We start from the raw sequence: 23,311 nt of genomic DNA on the forward strand, positions 1-23,311 counted from the left end.
CTCTAGGACAGATGCCTTAATACAAATGACCATAAGAAGTAAATTTCCTGACTGCACTGTTCTCACCGTAGCACATCGGCTTCATACAATTATGGACTCGGACAGAATTCTAGTCATGGATGCTGGAAGGGTTGTGGTAAGTTGGACTGTTTCTTTAGAAATTCTAGTGTAACAGACAGACAGACAGACAGAGATACACACACTTAGAATAAATTTTGCTTCTATACAAGGACACCTGGTATACATATGTGAAGGCTAGTTTCGTCATCAGCCCCCCCCCCCTCCCCATCCCCTTATAAAATATAGGTTCTATGTTTTAAGTCAAAATATGTCAAATTAGTTATACTTGTTATGCACAGTGTGTCCCATAATTTTCCGGACTAGGATGAGAAAACAGGAACCGCACATGCAACTACGGTAGTGAAACTGTGACCGCCATTTAGCGTGTTAAAAGGTAAAGTGTTCCCCTGTGCATAGCACCACGCCATGAAGGCGTATAGGGGGTGTGGGGGTAACGCCCCACACTTTCTTGATGGACTCGGACAGAATTCTAGTCATGGATGCTGGAAGGGTTGTGGTAAGTTGGACTGTTTCTTTAGAAATTCTAGTGTAACAGACAGACAGACAGACAGACAGACAGAGATACACACACTTAGAATAAATTTTGCTTCTATACAAGGACACCTGGTATACATATGTGAAGGCTAGTTTCGTCATCAGCCCCCCACCTTTACTTCATACGTCGAAAATATAGATTATTTCCATGAAAAAAGTGAAATGCCACCTTCAGCAATGTTTCTCAATGCATAATACGTAAGTAGGAATATGGAAAGTGACATAAATAGCGAGTTTTAGGCATTTTCTGGATACTGAAAGTTTACCTTTCTTGCTTCAAAGGGGAGACTCTTACATCACTACAGAAAATGTGGATTTACTGGTTACGTTAACCAATTTGCAAAATATTGTGTGAATTGTATTACTTTATTGTTGAAAACACATTTCTTTGACACCCGACAAACAAATAGGAACCCCTTGATTGATCAATGACTTCTTGGATTATGGCGTCATTCAAATATTGAAGTTACATAGAGGGAAATTTTGTATCCTCTTTACATTATGAAAAATATGTTCCTTAATGACTATAATTTGAAATCAACTATACAGTGTACAAGGAGCCTCCTTCACCTTACTCCATCCTCGCTGCGTGAGGTCAAAGTGTACAAACCCCAAATATCATGTTTTTATTATACTGATACTGATTTCTGAGCCACAGAATAGCTTAAGATGAGTAAAATTAGGAAAATCCACTCCACAGCAGAAGAGTTGACAGAATGTTTTGGCAAAAACTTAGGTTATAAAAAAGGCAAAGTTTCGTGTATATAGCACCGTGCCATGAAGACACATTTAGGGGATGCAAGGATAGATCCCCACACATTCTCGACCTCAGCCAAATTGAAGATGATGTGATCAGCACCATGCTCCAGCAGCCTTTACTCCCCAAGGTTGCACCCAGGTACCCATTGATTTGAGGCTGGATGAGCCCCAGAGCTATTTTATGTGGGACAAGACCGGAAAAATTCCGATCTTAAATCACCCACCCCAGGAATTGAACCTGGGTTTCCCACATGGCATCCAAATCCTGTATCGACTTTTTTATTTTTTAAAGGAATACCCCTAAGCAGTAGTATGCTCTGTTATTCACTTTTTCTCAGGTTGTCATTTTTTACTACATTTTCTGTTTTTCCCATGTTTGGACAACACAAACATCCATGTCCAAACCGGGACCTCTGGCAACGCAGCATCATTTTCTTGAACCTATATACGCAGGGCAATTTTCACAGTGTAGAAAACATCAAGGCGAAAAACTATTCTTATATTTGCTCGTCCAGTTCTTGTTTCGATGCTACAATACAAGCCATCAAAAAATGGCATCGTCTGACATTCTTAATGTATGCAATCCAATTAGCTTCACGGTTGCAATTGGCATTACTGCCGCATAAAATTCTAAAAGCAATAGAATGCTATGGAAATGATAGCATGCCAATAGTAAGTCATCACTTACCCTTTCCTTTATAAAATGCATTTATCATAACACACACCCATGTTGCTTATCATATTTGATGCATTTGGATAAGAGAAATAATTTACAAGATTTGAAATTGATACAAAGTGTACTAGGAAAGTTTTGCAAAATGCAACATCTCGCTACGTCAACAGCATCTTAACAGGCGATGAAACCTGGCTTTACCTCAGAAAAAGGCTGGGTTTTCGACGAAGTAAAGAAGAGAATGGTGGCCGCCTTTACTGTAAGGGGAGTTGTGGAGCAATGGTGCTATTAACACAGAAGACCCTCACCGCGAAGTGGTACACTGAAGAGTGCCTGGCCAGAGTAGTCCAAGCTCTCAAAACACTCGTCCACGCTCAAAGGCAGATGCTTAGTTTTACCACCATGAAAACGCTCCTGAGCACCGCTCCAAAGTTTGCATCGAGTATTTGGCACGTACGGGGCTGAAAGTGCTGGAGCATCCTCCCTACGGTGCAGACCTCGCTCCATGCGACTCTGCACTGTTTCCTCATGTCAATAGCAGGCTAAAAGGAATTGGTTTTCCAATGAAGAGAACCTTCTAAGGGTGTGGGGTGACGAGTGTACCAACTTCACTGAGGAAATATGGAAGAGTTGGTTCAACAAATGGTTTTGAAGGATGAAGAAGTGATGAAAGTGTATTGCAAAACTTTCCTAGAACCTTTTCTATTTATAACCTAATAGATACCTGGTGTAACCCATATCTAAGGTCACCAGACGTCCGGATTTTCCCGGACATGTCCTACATCTTAACCTTATGTCCGGTGTCCGGAATGAATTTGAAAATTATCATAAATGTCCTACATTTTGAGCGTCACATAATATTAATTAGACAAATATGTATTTCAGTTGATCAAAGATAAATCATGCAAGTTACAAGTCTATGGACTACACTCCCAAATCCAATAGTGAAATCTATTTTGATCCAGTCATTGCCCGAAAAGAAGAGAAACGTTTATCCCACTAGAGCAAGAACAGAAGGAAGTATTAAACAAAGTTTTGGGGTTACATTCTGTTCAGTGGCTGAACAAGTTTCATGCCTTGTGGTTTATACTGATGAAAGAAGGTATTTCCCATTCTTATTCAATGAATTGTAAAGCAGAGGGTATAGAAAACAAAGTAATTGAACTAAAAACTATCCCAGATGAAATTTCCATAACAATTTCAAGTTACAGTAATTGCTGAATATTTCTTTGCCATTCCAGGCCATAATGAAAAACTTGGGAGAGTACTTTCATTAGCATCAGCATCATGGACTCATGAGAGAAATAATTATTTCCTAAAAGTCTGCAAAAAGTTTGGTACTGGTTCAGTATAATTTCAAAAAGTTTTACTGTTCTGTCTCTCATAAATTTATTTTGACTAAACCTGAAAATTTGATGAAACTTGACTCCTCTGAAAAGTACCAGTTAAAACATGGTTTAGGAAGAGAGGTATTGTTTAGTATTGATTACAAGTTTGGAAATTTTGCATTTAAGAATCCATTAAGAATTCATATTTTTTTAAAGCTGAAAAGTGTCAATTTTAATTTACTTCCTAACATGTTCTACAATGTGTATTGTTTATTGCGAATGTTTTGTGTCCTATATTTTGACTTAAAGTCCTACATTTTGGGTCATTGTGTCCTACTTTGCCCTTATAGTGATCTGGTAACCCTACCCATATCACACCACAATTTTATTGCTTTCTAGCAGAAATAATAAATGTGAAACACTATCACATGTTTGATAACTGACCCAGTAATCTGTCCTACATCTTTCACTAGCCGATACAACGCACTGTGATGACAGGGTTGTGCGAACTCCAGGCTAGGCATGGGTGTTGTTTGCGAGTGTCCCTAAATAATGAGTGTTATATCATCACTCGTTCTCATCGTCGTGATTAACTAGAAGAGGCAGAAAAGAGACGTTAAGTAAGAAAAATCAAATATTCACTCTCTCTCTCTCTCTCTCTCTCTCTCTCTCTCTCTCTCTCTCTCTCTCTCTCTCTCTCTCTACCTACCACATGCATCACTATTACCAAAAGGTATATGTGAGATACAAAAAATTGAGCATTTGAAACTTTATAGAAATCCAAGAAAACACATCAAATCACATTACACACCTTTAATAATACAAGACCATACAGAATTTCCCAACTGTTCTAGATCCTGAAAATCTGGAAATCATTCTCAATAAATCTGGATATGGAAAGGATTTTTTTCCCCAATTCTGTTATGACAGTATGGAATCCAACACACCTTCCTTAATAAATCACCAAATCAATGAGTGTCTTTGTTGTGTTGCTAGAGCAATATAGGATATAAGAATAGTGAGAATTCTGGATAAGAATGTGTTCTATATTTTCATAGGAGGCAGTTGCCCCTCCTGCCCCCTCTAGCTACGGGCCTGATCCTTCCCCAACATTCAAATTTACCAGCAAGAGAGAGAAAACATCAGAGTAATTAAACAAGGGGTGTTTTTACAAATCAAGAAATATGTAAATGCACTAAGACATCAGTCGGGCAAATTATGTGACACACCGTGTATTTTCATCAGATTTCTAATATTAATATCTAATTCTCTCCACTTTGTAGTCCTTTTCTAAGGTATTGGCTGTAGCCCCCAGGTCCCCTAAATCTGGGCTTGCTTGCACATGCATGCGTGCATGGTACAACATATTGGGAAATTTTTCAGCACCTTGAAGTATGCTGACAGTACATTATGATACATTAGAAAATTAGAAAGCTGATAATTATTCTTACATGATTCAAATTTCATAGCATTTTTTTAATCCACAACCATATCTTGAAATTATTTTTTAAAAACATTCCTATTGTGAAGAAAGGATTTCACAAGTTACAAATTTCTTTAACACTGCTCAAAAGCAGTTCTATCAAGCTATTCCTTACACATTTGCACATAACACCACCTTCTCTCTTTCATCAAGGAATATGATCATCCCTACAACCTTCTCCAAAACGAAAAAGGCTGTTTTCATAACTTGGTTCAACAGACAGGATGGACTGTGGCAGTGCAGTTACGTAAAGCAGCTGAACAGGCAAGTCTAGTAGATATCACATATTCCATAAGTAGCATAAGTCTTAATACAGTGCATGCACAATGAATTGCTTAATTTGAGTTGGCTTCATTATATTTCACTCACTTTTCAAGGTTAGACACTCACGTTACATTCAAAAGCATTTCACATTAGCAACTGTGTCGGCCTCTATAGAGGAGTGGTGAGCACAACATGCCACGATGTTCGGATCTCCAGGCTCGAATTCCGGCCTTGACATTGATGTTCTTTGTAAGTTTCCTATCATAACTTTCATCATATGATCACTCATGCTCAGCCAAAGTGGCAGAAAATCAAAGTCAAATCAATCAATCAATTAATGAATCAACATTACCACTAGCTGGCTACAATCCAGCTGTGTTAGCCTAAACCATGGACAGAAGAGCCAACTGGACATGTTCAGTGTCAAAATAGGGGTGGCGGCAGAAATCACAGACTGAAAATGATGAGCTTCTGTTTGAAGCCGTTCATAGTCCTGAGTGTAGAAATATGGTGGAGATGCACATTAGAGCTTGTTAAGTTTTCATTTTTGTGAAGAAATTATTTGTACTCAATTGTAGAGTGTAATATGTAGTTATATACTTCTTAGTAAACTTAAAAATTGCAATCTTGTGTGGTGCAATGACTCACAATCTTGAAAATAGTTGTTACCAGTAGAAATATGAAGGTACGCTCGCTGCAATGATAATATTACCCTCTCTACGAAATTTTTGACATAAAGTTGATTCATATAAAAAGGATCACAATTCTGGTCTGGTACATGGAGGTCTGTGGCAGCAATGGCATTTTAGGGAAGGTAAGGGTTCCGTGAAAAACCTTTGAATCGTAAGAAGTTTCAAACGCAGGCACAGTAAGTAGATGGTTGGTTGATTTTGTGTTTTAAGTCCACTTTATGCACAGTAAGGCTAATTGGGACTGGACCTACAGTTTAAAGTGGGATCCGAACCACTATGAGCCTCCAGCGGGTATCGAACCCGGGACCCCTTGATTACAAGGCAATGACGCAACCACTGCACCATCGGGGAGGCACACAGTAAGTAGAGATATGACTAATGTGACGTGATAACTTTATTTAAATATTGAGCTCAAATTTACACAGCATTAATCAGGATTGTATTCATTAATAATATCTGCTTCACAATGAAATATCTTTGTTACAGACAACAACATGGCAGCAATCTGACTTTCTCAGTTAATTGAATGTGTAACAAAATGTCACCATTTTCTTCGATCCACTTCGAAATTGTTTATTATTGCAAATTGTAAGATCATTATAGATCACAAATACACTACACCGAGCGATAATAAACAATACAAGCAAATCTATGTAAACAAAATATCACAGGGTAGTTTGGCTGGTACTTCTACCTGCTTCCCCTCTCGCGTTTGGAATAGACCTTTCCAGCTAGTTCTGTGTTACCTGGCTGGACTGTATATCAATGGTAGTTGTATCAGTCAATATCCACTTTGAACCAATACCAATAATTGTAACAAATCAAAGTAGTTCAGAATATTTAAAAATTTCAATATACAGGGTGTTTTCATGACCATGTACAGACTTTTGGTGATGATTGGGGGGGGGACAAAAGCACCAACATGAGATAACTCGTTCAGAAGTTATAAGCCAAGCCATTGTGACGAGAATGGTATGCAACCCTACAAAAGGATAGGGGAAGTAACTTCCACAAAAGGCCCTGGAGAAGGTGTGACATTACTCTCAAAACTGAGGCACGAGTGTTACAAATGCAGTCTGTCTTTAAACATTGACATGTGAGCACACGAACAGTGAAGTGGAGTACACACTTGAGGAACTGGCAGATATGGTGTTTGTTTATTGACAAGCAAACAGAAACAGCAGGGAAGCAGAAAGGTTGTATCGGACCATGTATCACAGGAAAGGTATCCAGCTCACACCATGTTTCCCAGACTCTTCCAACATTTACGTTACAATTTTTTAAGACCATTTTATCATCACATGGGCTATTTGAGATTGGTCCTACAGGTAAAGTGGGATCAGGCCCACTCTGCTAATTTAGTATCCCAGAAGAAGGGATTATGTGCAACCTTCTCCTACCTTCTAACAACGGTTTTGATTTATAATTCTTGACTGGTGCATTTCCAGAATAGGGTTCTTATGATAAACGAATACCATATTTGCCAGTTTCTCTCTATTCCGTTGTGGAGATTGCATACCCTTCTCATCACAATAGTTTTGACTTAGACCTTCTGAAAGAGGCATTTCTGGACAGAGGTTCCTTATCTCATATTGGTGCCTTTATACCCATCCATTCATCATCCTTGAAAGTCAGCAACATGGTAATGGAAACACCCTGTATTAACAAGAATTATTTCACTGTGCACAAGCTTTCCATTGAAACAATGCAGCATATGATCTAGCAGAGTTCTGCTTTAAAATATTCATAATTTATTTCTCAAGATATATAATTTATTCACACAATCAATTTCTCCCCATCAAATTGATGCAAAAAGAAAGGAAATTATGCATTTGCATAAGGGTATGCAAAAGAGTTGCATATCATTTATCCAGACACTGCAAAACACTCAGATGAAAATATTTCCGAGTATTGGTGATTAAATTCCAATTGATACTTTCCGATATCGATACCATGGTATCAGTTGATATCTATATCAGCTCAGCCCTAATTTAAACATAGTAGCCAATCTTTGCCTCCCACTTTCATATTTATGACTAATTGATTGATTTGATTTATTTTACTTCACATTTCTGCCACTTTTGGCTAATCGTGAAGATGATGAGTGATAATATGATGAAATGAAGAGAAACACAAAGAACACCAATGCCCTTGGTGGGATTCGAACCCAGGATGCCTTGCATTGTAGCACACTAGCCACCCCAGCAGAGAGGCCAGCTTTCATATTGAATCTCAATATTTTTGCAAAATATATAAAATAGAGACTTTGTAATAAAACTTACTAAATTATTCTGAAAAACAGTAAATTGCTATGATGTCCGAGTGCTGATACCAACATTGTAAGTAATGATACAGGGCTCACATTCATTTCTCCAAGGAACCCTGCTAAGTGGCAACACCCCAACTTTAACAATTTCCGTTACTATTAGCAACTATTATAGGAATAATTACATGAAGTTTGTAGTTATATTATTATTTTAAATATTTTTTTTATTGTTAAACAATAGTGTATATTTTATTTTTCAGAGCTATAAGGAAAAAGAAGAAAAGACTCGCTTGGAAACAAGGATGTGAAGTTCCTGATGATAAGAGACTGAGCCTTCAGTTACTGGCAGTAGTGTGGCAATAAACAAACAACAAGATTACATTTAGGAATCACTGAATAATACATTAAGTAAATGAAGTAGGAACAGATTAATCTGTACTCTTATCAGCTGAAGTAGGCCTATCAGTAGAGGCACATGTTATTGGTAAATATAAAAGCAAAATTTCGGTACAATAACCGAGTCAATTTCGGATTCAAAAGCAGTAAATAAAATAAAATTTTGCTGTTTTAGTGGTGAAAAAGCGGTACATAAAATGTCATTTTGGTTTTAAAAATGTGAATATAATCCCAAATTTGATTTAAAAATTGCATCTGTTACACAAAATAAACATATTCCTTCTAATAGCTCATTTATGTCATTACCAGAATATTACGTTTATTCCTGTATAAAGGGGCCCATATTCGCTTCTCAAATATTTGCAGCAGAATTAATTATATTTTCGTGAATTATATAACTTACAGGATAATTCAAACTTCAGAAAGTGCCACATTGGTAAATAAAATGTAAATTTCATGTTTAAGAGTTTATTTCGCATCATTTCGTGACAAAACAGGGTAGAAAAATGCACCTCAAACCTTTCAGAAACATGAAAAATTAACATTACAATGTGTTATTTCATATTTCATGTTTTCATCAAAAACGAAATATGTCTGCCTCTACCTATCATGGCCGCAGTGGCTCAGTCAGTAACTTGACTGACTATCATGCTAAAGGTCTTGGGTTTGATCCCCAGCCGGTTCAAATCCGGGAACTTTTCTAACGATGGAAGCAGCCCCGGCGCCCACCCAGAGTTCAATATGCCTTCAGGGCGTGGTGCTATGCACAGGGGAGCACTTTACCTTTTTTTACCTACCTATCAGTAAAATTGTCAGTAAATTTACCAAACTAGCCTTCAATTTAGTACAAAATTTTGCCCTTTTGGTATTATTTTTATGGATATAAATATGTGAGACATATGTCATAAAGAAAATGTCCAAGCATGCAGTTTCCTCTTAAAAAGCAAAAACTATTTGAACTAACTAGTTCAATATCCTAATTGGGGATGTGATGTTAATGAACCATTTATCTTCTTCCAAGAATATTTTCTACCTGGACAACTGGCACATCAACAAGTGTAACAGATGAACTTTCTTCTCTATTATGGAATATTTTTCATTAAATATGGTGGTTACACTTTTGTACATAGGGACTACAATGATTCTCACTAACTAAGCATACTTTGCTACTTTTCTTTTTATGAACAGAGATGTGAATGTTTGTTTCATATTTTGTATGACAACAAGATGATAATAAACAACTAAGGTCTGGACAGATATTAATTATGGATACTTTAAATCAGTGATCGAAGTAGTGCACTACTATAGCTAGCTACAAAATTTGTAGCTGTAGCAGCACTACATTTTGAAAATTGCAGCTGTAGCAAAGCTACAATATTCCTGTACCATGTAGCAAAAATGTCGCTACAGCTACATTTCTTATCAGCATTTTGAGGTAAACCTTTTAGATGGCGACAGTGTTTAGTAAAGCCACAGTAGCTCAGTCATTAGCGTGTCTGACTACCATGCAAGAGACCCGGGTTCGATCCCTGGCAGGGGAGAACCGGGATTTTTTCCACCTGTTCAAGTGGCTCCGGCACCCACCCAGCATCATATAAAGTGGGTACCTGGAGGAAACTCTTGGGGGTAAAGGCAGCCATGGGTGTGGTGCTAATCACATCACCCCCACCTACAGTCGTGATCAAGATAGTATGGGGCCCTAACCCCACACCCCTTACATGCCTTCATGGCGTAGTGCATAGCACAGGGGAGCATTTTACTTTTACAGTGTTTAGCCATCACCTTCTATACTATTAGACCATCTCACTTTCATATAAATTGTAAAATATGTGCAGTTCAAGTTCCAGCCATTGGAGCACTGCTTGAATGCACTTTCACAAAATAGATCGTATTTGTTACACATGCAAAACCCAAAATATTCTTATTTTTAGCCATTGTGTGAAAATCTGTTACTCATTCAAAACTCTTTTAAAGAATGAAAATAAATTTTCACAGATTATTTCACCCAATGTTTCCGAATGACAAGATTGAAAATGCTTCTGGAGTGTACCATAATGCACATTAAGATTAACAAATGCGTAACTGCATATAAAACCAGCTTGTCAGAACATTTATAATGGTTTTACGATGGTTTGGTATAATTATTCCTTTAGGGAGAAATTCCTTTCCTTGAATTTAACTTGACCCTTTCTCAAAATTTCAGGAGGGGTTGTAGCTCCCACGAAACCATTCAAAATTGTGTAAATGGAGTTTCGTGGAATGACAAGCTACGGATGTCACAGCGGACAATAAGAGCAGTACCTCCTGTTCGCAAGAAGACAGATAGCAACGGAATGGGAGGGTGTAAAATATAGCAGAAGTCAATGGATTAGTGATATTTTCTGTTCTTACATCACTAGTAAAGCAGAAAGTAAAAAAATGTAACTGTAGTACGATATGTTTACTTTGTTCCTAAGCAAAATGTATAAATACATCTCCAGCTCATTTTCATTTGTTTGCAGGTCATGGTTGCCATTGATATTTTTCATTTAAAATATTGCCTTCACATTAGTCTATTTAAAAGAATGAAAGAATTATTAATTCCTAATATAAATGTCAATATGTAAATACAAACAACCCTACCAAATTATATTTATGTATAGTAAGTAGCAAACCTTAATTTGTATAACATCCTAATTTCAATTCTCAGATATCAAATCTGAATCCATCAGTCACTTATAAGAGATATCTTTCTCAAAAACCATTAAAATTGTCACAGAGGGTAACAATATATATTGAATGATGGGCCTCATGATCTTAATCAGTTGTAATTATAACGTAGGCAGTACAACTGCTAAGGGCTTCTGTTGCATATATATTAACTTTAACTTTTTAATGCAAAAGTAGCAGGAAAGTAGCGAAGTAGCAAGTAGCGCAAATGAGTAGTGTAGTGAGCTACTATTTGAAAAATGTAGCTGTAACAGGAGCAAAGCTACATTTTTCAAAGGTTAGCAGTAGCAAAGCTACTTTTAAAATATAGTGTTCCGATCACTACTTTAAATTAGGGATGTCCAAAAATATCAGGAATCCGGATTCTGGAAAATTTAAAATCTGGATTCGGAAATTTTACTATCTGGATTTCAGGGAAGGAATCTGTTTTTTGGAGGAATCCAGTTTTCGGAGGAATCTGGATTTCGGATAAAATCTGGATTGCAGATTTCTTCTTGTCTGCACACACACTAACAATTATCTTTGTAAGCTGCCACTTTGTTAGAGAGTTGTGAATGCGCTTCTGTGCTTATTAACAATATTTTGAAGAGTTCCGCACAACATTGCCCTTTGTCTGGCAGTTATGCAAGCTCTTGTTGGTTGATGGAGGGGTGGTTCTTGTCTCTCGATACAGTGCGAGGTGGAAAGAAAAGGAGAGGGGGCACCAAAAATCCACTTCGCTTGTTTGAAAATGTTATCTTGAGCCACCCCTGACTGGGAGTCATTAACATTCACAGTGAGAATATGTCAATTAAACATGAAGATTTTCTTGAACAAGTGTTGACGAAAGGAAAGCTTAATCTGAAATAAAAAAAATATTTTAATTTTGGCAGCTGATTTACGGCGTTTGGTCTGAAGAAATGTTGCTGCAAGGGATTTAGTTTAGTTTGTGGTTTATTATGGGAGACAATTCGAGTCTTGTTATATGTAGTGGCAACACTAGTAAAAATAGTAAAAAATCAAGTGAGGAGAACTAGAGAATTTTTCTTCGAGAGGGGTTTACTTAAAACTCATAAGTTCATTTCATTAATTTTCTTCTTGTCTATTTGGGGCGAGGACTTGCTTACAGTAGGGTGTGCATCCCTCTGGTGCTATCGCAGCTTATGTTACAGTATTCCTGATTAAATTTTAATAAGAGTCCCAATTTTACCTGCATGGGGGAGGTGGGTGGAACACCAAAACTGCTACTAAATTCCAGTGAAATGAAAATTTGTTTAATCGCATGTAAGCAAGCAGTGGCGGCGACTGGGTTCCAAAACTGGGGGAAGGGGGCAAGGATAAGATAAGGTTTAGCATAGTGCAGGGGCAAAAGTGGCAAATAGTGGAGGGAGGCAACTGCCTCCACATCCTCCCTAATCACCATTACTGTAAGCAAGTCATTTTCCTCCCCCCTATTGTAGGGGTTAACACTGCCACCTTTATAATTATGGGGTCGTAAGTTCGATTCTCTTTGGAGAAAATATGTGGTCTCCATATTTTTAAACAGTAGGTGCAGTCCCGCAATAAAGCGAACTTGAAACAAAGATACGTAATTAGCTATAAGCAAGAATTAAATGCACGTTTCGGAGCAGAATAAATACACAAAATTATGAAATAGGACAACAAGAAACCTCCCGATCAAATCATTTTTTCTTTCTTTCAATCTCTACAAATTTTCACTTAATCTATTTTATAGCATTTCTCAGAGTGGAGCTTTGTAAAACTGTTCCACCCTAATTTTCTGTTTTAATATTTTATTAATGAAATTATAGAGAAGCAGGCTGTGCTTAGCAATACAGTGGATGGATGTCCCTTCTTCAATGAGCTGAATGCATTATGTTTATCGGTATTCCCCTTTCTTGGCCAAAAATAATTGGCATAGCTTAACAAAATGTTGGTATCTGTTCCACAACAATCACATGTAATCAGAACGTTTGTACATATGAAATAGGAGGGCAGGAACAGTTCGCTCGAAAGCAGAAGGAAATATGAAACTTTGTGTTGTATATGATTCCATTGTTTGAGTTCTGGGGCAAGAAGCAGATGCAAGTGATAATTTTGTTTTAACGTCAGAAGACACGTGTGCATTGAGTGTGAAATTGTCGAATCAATGACAATTCTGCTTTTGTGCACTGATAAAGAATCTAAAAACACCATCGAACAATATGGACATGTTTGGCCCAAACAAAGAACAGCTGTAGCTTCAACAATGCTGTTGTCACAACACTAATTCTCATTGCTTTTCAGTTACCTACTGTAACAGCTACTCTTTCTTCAGTATGAAAATGGACTTGGCTGCAAACAGATTCATTCAGAAGACTTAACTTGAAATCTGGATTTCCTCCTAAATCTGGATTTTTTCCTAAATCCGGATTTTTCCAAAATCTGGATATTTTTCTGGAATCTGGATTCTTATGAAAACCAGATTCCTCTGAAATCCTGATTTTTTGGAATCTGGATTTCCTCCGAAATTTAGATTGTCCAGTTTTACTATCTGGATTCTAAAAAATCCAGATTTAGCCATCCCCATTTTAAATAGTAAACAAGTTTTTATGTTGTTCCTGAAAGCAAGCAAAAATTTTAAAAAATATAGTGTACTCTCTCCATAACGACACTGGAAATCGTATCCTTCTCAAAGTAATAACCCTTTTTATGAAAACAGTGAAAACTTCGGGAGGAAAAGGTCAAAAATTTGATTTAAGGATACAACATTTAAGGCAACTACCTCCAAAAGGGTAAAGGTTGCCAGAGCATGGTCATCACATTTCCACCAAAAAATTACTTTGATGATATGAAGAATTTTGCCTTTTTGTACCCTAACATACTGTTGACAAAACTTTAATTTTACAAAATATATATATGCAAAATTTCAAATTCAACTATTAATATTACAGTGATTTCATACAAAATTTGATTTACTGAAATGGCACAAACTTAAAACTTTCTAAATCTAGTATTCTATAAGAAAGCTCGAGATATTTATTTAATCACACTGCTTTTTATTTTCATGCAAAATGCTTACAATAACAATGCCAAATCTGACCTTAAAGATTTATTCTAAAACAGTGAAAGATAAAGATGCCATCCTTTCACCAAATCTTATAGCAGGTTCACTTTTCACTTCCTTCCTTCATTTAATCAATTTTCCACATTCCCACCAAATTTCAACTGAAACGTTTTTACATATTTTATCATCTCAAAAATTCTCTCAAGTGCCACTAGTTGATAAATATTTCTTATAAGCCTACAATGAAATAAAATATATTGTAAATTTGACTTCATTACATCAAACTAAAGTTGAAGAAAAAATTATATTCCTTTGTATTTTAGTTAGGGATGTCCTGAAGCCGATTACCGATGTATGAATATCGACAGAAATTGACATATCGGCATCAGAAAAAATCTGATATTTAAATCGGTACCAATAATAGTAGGGTTTTTACCTTCTAATAAGTTTCATATTTTAATTTTGTAAGATTTATTGAAAATTAGGTTATGAATTTTCATTAGTGTGGAGTTTTTGTGATAAAATTATTGCAAACTCTCATTTGGAGGATCAACCTTCCTCATAATCAGAAATAGAACAGTACATAGCTGAACAGACTATTCCATGTGACCAGGATCCCCTCTTGTATTGGAAATTCAAAAGTGAGTATCCAAACCTGAGGCACGTGGTGAGAAAATACTTGGGGATTTGCATCAGTATTCAGTGAACAAGTGTTCAGTGTTGCTGGACAGATTTACGATAATAGGGTACTTCCAGAAGTGCTTCAAAAACTAGTGTTTCTGAAGTTGAATCTGCCAGCATTATATTTACAATATTAAGAACAAGAATTCATTTTCAATTTCAAAGAACTGTTTGTGATGTTAAATCTATTGAGAATATATATGTGTGTGTGTGTGTACATATTATAATATGCAATAGAAATGTACATAGCAAATTTATTTGTGTCATGCTGAAAATCACATTCCATTTCTGTTGAATAATCTTGTAATATAATTAAGCCTTGTTTCCATATTAAAACCAATAAGTTGCTGACCAAGGCAGTTTATTAAGATAAAAACACTTAACACGTAACATTTCGACCCTGTATTAGGGTCTTCCTCAGACGAAGATCATTTTAGTTTAGTTCTTCAACATGCAAACTAGAGGTCTGAGCCTATACCGAAGTCAATGTATGGTATCAGCCAATACCATTGGTATCACTAAAGGAAAGTGTTGGGATTCATTCACCAACAGCACAGAGACTGTCACACAACATGTTCACAGAGTCTAACTGCCCTGAAAATTAAGTAAGATTATAAATTTTCAATTATTTTGCAGCAGTGTTGTGTTAATAAATTAATTTTCTGACTATATTATGGCTATTTTAATATTTCAGAGTAATTCCTTGAATATTTAAGTTGATTCATATACAATTTGGTCCAAACAGATATCCCCACTTGCAATATTTGTTTATTTCTTCATATATTTCAACTTAAATCTGTTTCAATCTCATAGGAATGCCAATATTATTTATTTTACAAACAAGTATCAATTAACTGGTGACTGTAGATAAAAATAACTATTATTGACATCCTTTCACACAGATAATCGACGTGAATTACATCATACATACACAACAATTGAATTGTATTTTATTACGTATATCTTTGATGGCAATGTTGTAGATGGTTGTTGTTCTTTTAATTTCTGCTAAACAATTTTATTTCAACACCCCAGAGTAATTTTCTTGCATGTGTACATGCATCTGGACAAGTACTGATTCGACCAATTAACGCATGAGAGTGGAAGCGAGTGCATGGAGGGGAAAATGTGGTTGCAGCTACCATCCGTTTGCATCAGATCACACTGCTTTGCTCTGATCACTCACTTTCTCCCATTTACTACCACGTGGTCTTGCTCCATGGATTTCCAAGACAAAGTATAGGTAGTTCTCTATTAGTAAACTTCAAAATTATTGGTTAAATTAGGTTAGTCTTCATTGTCATGTGCTTTCAATAAAACCTTTGGGTGGGGATATGTTTTGTACCAAATTGTAATTGTAGTGGAATACTTTTATTTTAATATTAATCAATATTTTGTAGACTTTTAATTCTTACAATTTTCAAGAATCGACATAAGCATCAGTGAAAACTGTTAATAGTAGCAGCATTGTTTTCAAATAGCATCCACTTAGTCCTAATAATGAGTAAGTCCTACTATAGAAGCAAAGTAACCTTCCTCTGTGGTGGAGTGGTTAGCACAGCATGCTATGATGTCAGGGATCTCCAGTTTGAATCCCCACCTGGACATGGATGTTCTTTGTGAATTTCTCTTCAACAGTTTTATCATATCATCATTCATTCTAATCTTTGAAATTTAGCCAAAAGTAGCAGAAAAGTGAAGTGAACAAAGCAATCAATCAAAACAAGCAAAGTAGTTAGAAGTACCCACCATTTTCCGACCATTTTCCATGACAAGGATCTTGTCTTATTCCATGACTGTGCTACCCCGATGGGCAATGGACACAATGGTACAAGAAGCAAACTTCTCTTTCACAAAGTCTTGAATAAATTGATCAGTTCTGGAATTGAACAAAAATACAAACTTAATACATAAACTTGCATAATACATAAACATAGTTTTGTACTGAAATAGCAATATGATTTAGTTTGTACGAGGGGTAGTCCAAAAATAAGTTTTGCAATATGTGTGCTGTGAAGGGTACAACAATATCGTGAGCAGCTTTGGGCAGCCATCTGCCTCCAATGTACAATGTTTGGTCTTACTGCATGTATGAAATGCATGAGCAGAAGGAATGGAAGGATGCAAATACAAGGATCATGTCAATATTATTACAGTGGAAAATGTCATGACAAAGAGATTCATGCTCAAGAGAATGAGATTTGTTTTATCTAGTAATGCATCCTGGACTGCATTTGGCAGACTAAGCGATGCTCTGGCGTCTGGATGCACATCCAGTATAATCTTATGTGAAGCTCATGTTGTTGTCCCTATATGTTTGTGATTGTCCCTTCATCTATCTTATCTAAGCACCATTCATCCTCATCTTCGTGATTAGCCAAAAGGGGCAGAAAAATGAAGTAAAATAAATAAAATCAATCAATCAGCCATTGTGATAGCAAAAAATCTTGACCACAAGTATAATTCCTTGACTTTTTAATGACTTCTTGACCTACTTGTTGATTTCTTTACTATTTCTTGACCTTCGTGACTGGTAGACATCCTGACTCAAAGTATACTGTGAAAATCTCTTCAATGAAGCATTGGATTTTGGGTCAGGGATCAAACATTACTACTTTGAAAAGGCTCCAGAGGGCTATGAGGAACAAAATTTTAATTATGCAACTTGGTACCCATGAAATATCCAAAATCTAGAAAAATATCAGCTGACTAGGATATATCTGTATCAGTATCAATTCAACCCTAGTTTTATGTAGTTAGAAAATATGTAAAAAAAAAAAAAGAAAATACTGTAGTATGGTAAGTGTAACATTAGTGCAATAATAAAAAATAAATTTTATTATTTCACAATCATTATAACATATCGTTAAATTAAATAAAAAACAATAAATACTCACAGAGTGTCTATATTAGCTGTAGCTTCATCACAAATTAAGATATTGTTATTTCGCAAAATAGCTCTTGCAAGGCATATGAGTTGTTTCTGGCACATGCTGAAATTGCTACCACCTTCTGCGACATGTGCATCAAGCGAAAGCACGCCACTCAACCAGACCTGTTCAAACCAGAATAAAATTAAAGAAATTACAAATATGTAAACACAATTTTTCTAGGCTCTGGTTTCCCTTTTACTTAGACATGCACTGGCACACACACACAGTGTAACCCCAATTTTACGTTCCAGAATTTTACATTTTCCTGCTTTCTACATTTGATCCTTATGGTGCATAAAGCGTAATGTTGGTCCTCTGAATAATATAAAATTCAAGGTAATATCTATCTCCCCCCCCCCTTTCCTCCCTCGCCCCTTCTCTGCTTGCATGCGTAAATATTAACATAGAAGTTTTCCATTCCAACTAAACCATACAAATCTACCAGACTTTTGTTTTGAAATATTCATAGGTTCACATATGAGTTAACAGGAATGTTAAAATACCTAAACTCTGGAAAAATATCAGTGTCTTGAGATACATTGGTGCCTATGTATATTGACTCACCTCAAATAAAGAATGAAAGTACAATATTAGAAAACCTAACAAGGATATGAATGCATGTTAACAATGAACAGGATAAGATAAAATCCATATTTGTGTTTTTAGATAGCGAAAGATTCAATATCAATTCTGTTAATAAACATGACTGAAATTTGGAGGTAACTTACACAAACATTATTTTAAATACAGGCATGAATTATCAGGCAATGATTTTGGAGAGAATGCATATACTCACTTCACCTATAGCAGATTTGACTGCTGCTTCCTTGAACTCCTTATGAGGATCAAGGTTATCCCTCACAGTTCCACTAAACAGAACAGGTTCTTGAGGGATAATGGAAAGGCACTGACGTAATGTTTTAAGATCCACAGAATTAATATCAATGTTATCAATCGTAATCACACCCTCCACCTGCACCATGCGGAACAAGGCACTGATCAAGCTTGATTTGCCAGCTCCTGATCTTCCGACAACTCCCACCTGTAAGAACGATAATTAAAATTAAGCTATGAATTTATTAACACTGATCATTATCAGCATTGATAGAAAAAAAGTTTTGTATAAAGTTAAAACCAAATACTGTATTTACTCATGTATAATGCTCATTTAATAGTTTTTCTTGTATTAAGCATTGCTTTCATTGTAGAATTATTTTCCTGTAGTATATATTTTCACAGGAATATATAATATAAGTTGTTGATGTTCAAAGGATTATGAAGAATGAAGAACAAACAGCAAGGAAAATGGCAATAAGATGGCAATAAGATGGCACGAACACGATTTGGACATTATAAATCTAAACCCAAGAACAGGTTTGTCAGCTCACAACATCGAAGAGAAGCATATGATTAAAAAGAGAAGGGTTTTAAAAAGATTGACGGGAAACATAGAGTTGAATGTCTGGGAAGCTTCGTTCATTGCAGAAGAACACTGGAATAAATTAAATAATGAAAATGGTAACATAGATCCAGTATGGAGTTTTCTTTTTCACAAATGGAGTAAGCCACCATCTTTAAAATTTAATGTAACAGAAAACATCAAACAATGACGACTTTGAATTACCTGATGAAATTTGGGATTCATAATTTTAAATAAAAACATAATGTGATCAAATATTTTTTTATCTGAAATAAAAATAAAACAGACTGCTTCTTTTCACAGTTCAGTTGCTATATTACAACAATGTAACATTGACACCATCCATTATATAACGGATTCATTTTGTTAACCATTGTTATAACTGTATCTTTAGTCAAAATGAAAATAAATGTCTGATGAAGGGAGTGTGTGTTCTCCTGAAACGTCACAACGAAAAACTGTTTTCTTATGCTTGTAATAACCGTAAACTACAGGAAAAAAAATAATGGTCATTTTCTTCCAAAATTTTTGCCTCCAAAAAATATGGTATGTATTGTGCACGGAATAATTCGGCCAGCCAACATGAAAGCATGCATGATTTCACTGTCACTGTATATAACATGTACATATCAACAGGCTCAGATTACCGAGTTATATTTCTTGAATAATATTTTTTTTTTTTATAAAAAAAAAAAAGATCGCTATAAAAGTAAAACGGCAATTTTCCATGATTTGTCACTTTGTATCAGGGCATTTTGAGACATTGAGAAAAGTAGCACCGTTATTGTAGAATGCAAGCAAGTACCTCCCGCCACACCTAATTTTGATCTTGCTTTCTTCTACTACAGAATAAATAAGGTGGTTATAGAAGTGAAAGCATTGGGATGATAAACACAGTGGAGGGAGAGGTGGCATGGGTTGGTGACTTATTGTATACACAAGACAATATTCTCCTCTTGGTCTACATAGCAACAGATGACTCATTGAATAGGTAAGATGTCATTCACTCTTGATCAGCATAGCAATAGCTTTGCAACCTAAAACTAAGAAAGCCATTTCTTGAACCTGAATTGTCCTGCACATTATGTACAAGATATAATTGTTTGTCGGTTTACCAATCAAAATAGATAGAAAGGTCATAGAATAAACCACTACACTACAGGGGAGGTCCTGAAATTGGCTATGTTATATCTGTAACAGATATTCATTAAATTCATGAGACATTCTATGCATGAATGTGCTTGTGCACTATCTTTAAAAATTACCTTTTCGCCAGGCATAATACAAAAGCTAACATTGTCGAAGCCATGTGCTCCAGAATCATAGGTTAGGTTGACATTTGTGAACTCTAACTCGCCTCTTGCAGGCCAGTCTGCAGGTGGTATTATTCCTGTAATGGAAGATTGGCACATGAGTTGCAGCAGTATGCATTGCTTAACTTAACTAGCTTACCTATGCCAAGCGAAAAACTTCGATACCTGAGGGGGGCAAGGGGGTTCACAGGTGCACATTTTTTTATCACTAAAATTCAAGAAACCATTTCGTTACATAATCAACAAAGGAAGAAGTGATTCAATATGTGCAGGTATTTATTAATTATAATAATCACAAAAATAACCATCATTAAACAAAAGAATAACCAATTATTTCACGAGTGTCACACACATAGTTTGCCATTCACTAGAACTCACAAAAGCCATAAAAAAATTTCAAGTGTTTTTTGTTTATAGTTGTGCAAGTGTTTATTAATTGAAGGGTCTGGGTGTAAAACATGGTAAGTGACATTTTGGTCATTTCCTAGTTCATTAAGAAAAAAGGTTATTAGAAGTATACTGTAGATACATTGTTTTCGTGTTGCATTCACCAATTTCAGAAGGCTTCACTGAATCCAGTGCAAATTGTATAACAAGGCAATTTCACTTAAAAATTTAAGGATGGCACATTTTACTTTCTAACCATCATTTTACCATCATTACCAGCAAATTGTACACTGGCACTGGCATGAGTATCTTGAATAACATACATTCAAAAATGGTGCCTGGTAGGCCCACCAAGTGCATTTTGCCTCCTATTTACATTACATTTATAACACCATTAAGCCTTATTTCCATGATATGAAAAACTCAATATGCTGACCAAGGCAGAAATTTGTTTTATTATAAAACATAAACTAAACGTAACGTTTCAACCTTCTAGCAAGTTCTTCTTCAGACTCTGCACCAAGTACAAATGTAACAAGATACAAAAACAGGACGATATATATATACACGAACATTACTCCCATCCAGCCTATTAGAAAGTTGTTCTGGAACATTCTAGCAGGTGGTTTTCCCTTATCAACTGTACTTTCACCTAAAAGGTTAAACAAATTTATTTCCATCTAGAATGTGGTTGGACTCTTTATCTCATGCTCTTTTTCTTTTATTCTTCTTCCTTCTTCTCTCCTCTTTCTCTCTTGTCCTTTCCACTCTTTCTAACACCTTCTTCCATTCTTTGATTAATTTCAGTCCCCCATTCCAGTTCATTGTGTCTTCTTCACCTTTCTTCTCTATTTCCTTGGAGAAGAATGACGGAGAAAGAGAGTGAGATAAAGAGTCTAACCACATTCCAGATGGAAGTAAATATGTTTTTGGGGGGGGGCACCAATTTCTAAAAGTGTATACATAAATACTAATGCAGATTACAGTACTACATTAAATTAAAGTTTACCATGGTGAAACAAGTCTTTTATACTTTAATATTTATTTAAGTATCAATTCCAGTCATCTGTACATGTGGCCAAGTTATTAAAAACAAATATATTTAAAAATATACATTGCAAAAAAAAAACAATATATTAAAAATAGTGTATTTCTCACGAACACAGAAACGCACAAGCTGCAGAAGTATTTTCATATTATAAACAGTCTGTTTTACTTCATTTCTTAATTCTTTTTTGCTTTATAATTCGTTTATTGTAGCACCCGAGTCCTTTTCAGTAACATGCATGATACATGATAAAGCTGCTAGTAATTTGGACACCAGCTTAACTTTTCAATCCTCAAATAATTGGAACTTACTAAAGACATTTACCTCACCCTACAAATACTGTAGCTGTAGTTTTCGTGAATGTTTTCTTGCAAATATGTCAATAACCTCTTCTGGTTTCACTTGGTAATTGTCTTTTATGGATATGCCCGACCCTGTGGCCGAGTGGTTAGCACATCGTGCTGTGAAGCCAAGGGTCCCAGGTTCGAATCCTGGTCGGGTATGGTTGTTTGTGAATGTCCATTTTCATCCATTTCATCACTTCATCACTCATCCTCATCTTCGCAATCTAGCCAAGAGGCACAAAACGCGAAGTAAAATAAACTAAATCAATCAATCAATCAAATCTTTTATGGATGTTCAGGAGAGCCAAACCAATCAATTGTTCATTACCCATTGTAGATCTAAGGTAGGTCTTGATTTTTCGCAGATTGGAGAATGAACGCTCAGCTGTAGTCGTTGTGACTGGACACTGGAATCACACACAACAGGTGAAGAAAACGTCCAATGCTGGGATACAAGGAAGAAAATTTGTACGCCTCTGCTGGATTATCTGGGGCAGATTTTTCCAATATCCAGAATTGTCTCCATAACTTGAGTTCCCCCTCTAATGCTAAAATAGACTGCACATCATCTTCTTCAACAATGAATTTCGGAATTACTTTCTGTAGAGTGCTTAAAACTTCAATCTGGTTTCTTTGAAATCTATAATCAAAATTCAGGTATTAAATAATCCAGAAAAGGGATGATACTGGTGTGTTTGTGTTTATATGTGTTATAGTTGTGATGTGTTTGTGTGTGTCTTGTGCAGTAGTTGTGCTGTCTAATGTGTTTGTGTTCGTCTTGTGTAGTAATTGTGCTGTCTAATGTGATTGTGTTTGTCTTGTGTAGTAGTTCCTCCTTTCATATTGAGGGTTAGGCGTAGAACTGACAACTCTGCACTGTAAAAAAAAAATGTCAAGAAACAGCAATATAAGGCTTTGGATGTTCCCAAGGTAAAATATTTTGGAGGTAAAATAGTCCCCCGTTCGGATCTCCGG

General features: G+C 35.9%; 2 protein-coding genes across 8 annotated transcripts in view; one reads left to right on the plus strand and one right to left on the minus strand.

The window, feature by feature from the left end:
* LOC145993921 (ATP-binding cassette sub-family C member 4-like) overlaps window positions 1-8,754 on the plus strand; it is a 243,132-nt gene extending 234,378 nt beyond the window's left edge. For 6 of the 7 annotated variants that reach the window (XM_083129849.1, XM_083129847.1, XM_083129852.1 and 3 more), the window contains 3 exons: window positions 7-136; window positions 5,012-5,122; window positions 8,341-8,754. In XM_083129849.1, coding sequence (XP_082985975.1) covers window positions 7-136; window positions 5,012-5,122; window positions 8,341-8,388 — 289 coding nt within the window. In that variant the 3' untranslated portion in view covers window positions 8,389-8,754. The remainder of the gene's footprint in view (window positions 1-6; window positions 137-5,011; window positions 5,123-8,340) is intronic. The other variant, XM_083129851.1, reaches the window with a different exon arrangement.
* Window positions 8,755-16,676: 7,922 nt separating this feature from the next.
* Window positions 16,677-22,668, minus strand: LOC145994124 (uncharacterized). Its single transcript, XM_083130212.1, has 5 exons — window positions 22,665-22,668; window positions 20,510-20,634; window positions 18,621-18,866; window positions 17,789-17,946; window positions 16,677-16,770 (listed from the first exon to the last, which is right to left on the minus strand). The coding sequence occupies exons 1-5, from the start codon at window positions 22,666-22,668 to the stop codon at window positions 16,677-16,679; spliced, it is 627 nt and encodes a 208-aa protein (XP_082986338.1).
* Between the last annotated feature and the right edge of the window lie 643 nt (window positions 22,669-23,311).

This window comes from Lepisma saccharinum, chromosome 10, assembly GCF_977018435.1.
Source record: "Lepisma saccharinum chromosome 10, izLepSacc3.1, whole genome shotgun sequence".
NCBI lineage: Eukaryota > Metazoa > Arthropoda > Insecta > Zygentoma > Lepismatidae > Lepisma > Lepisma saccharinum.

What these genes read in the sequence shown, in the direction of transcription:
- LOC145994124 (XM_083130212.1), bottom strand. An exon ending in GTATTATGCCTGGCGAAAAG is followed by an intron (nt 18,867 to 20,509) that starts GTAATTTTTAAA and finishes TCGTTCTTACAG; the next exon opens with GTGGGAGTTGTCGGAAGATC. An exon ending in ACAGCTAATATAGACACTCT is followed by an intron (nt 16,771 to 17,788) that starts GTGAGTATTTAT and finishes GTTCAATTCCAG; the next exon opens with AACTGATCAATTTATTCAAG.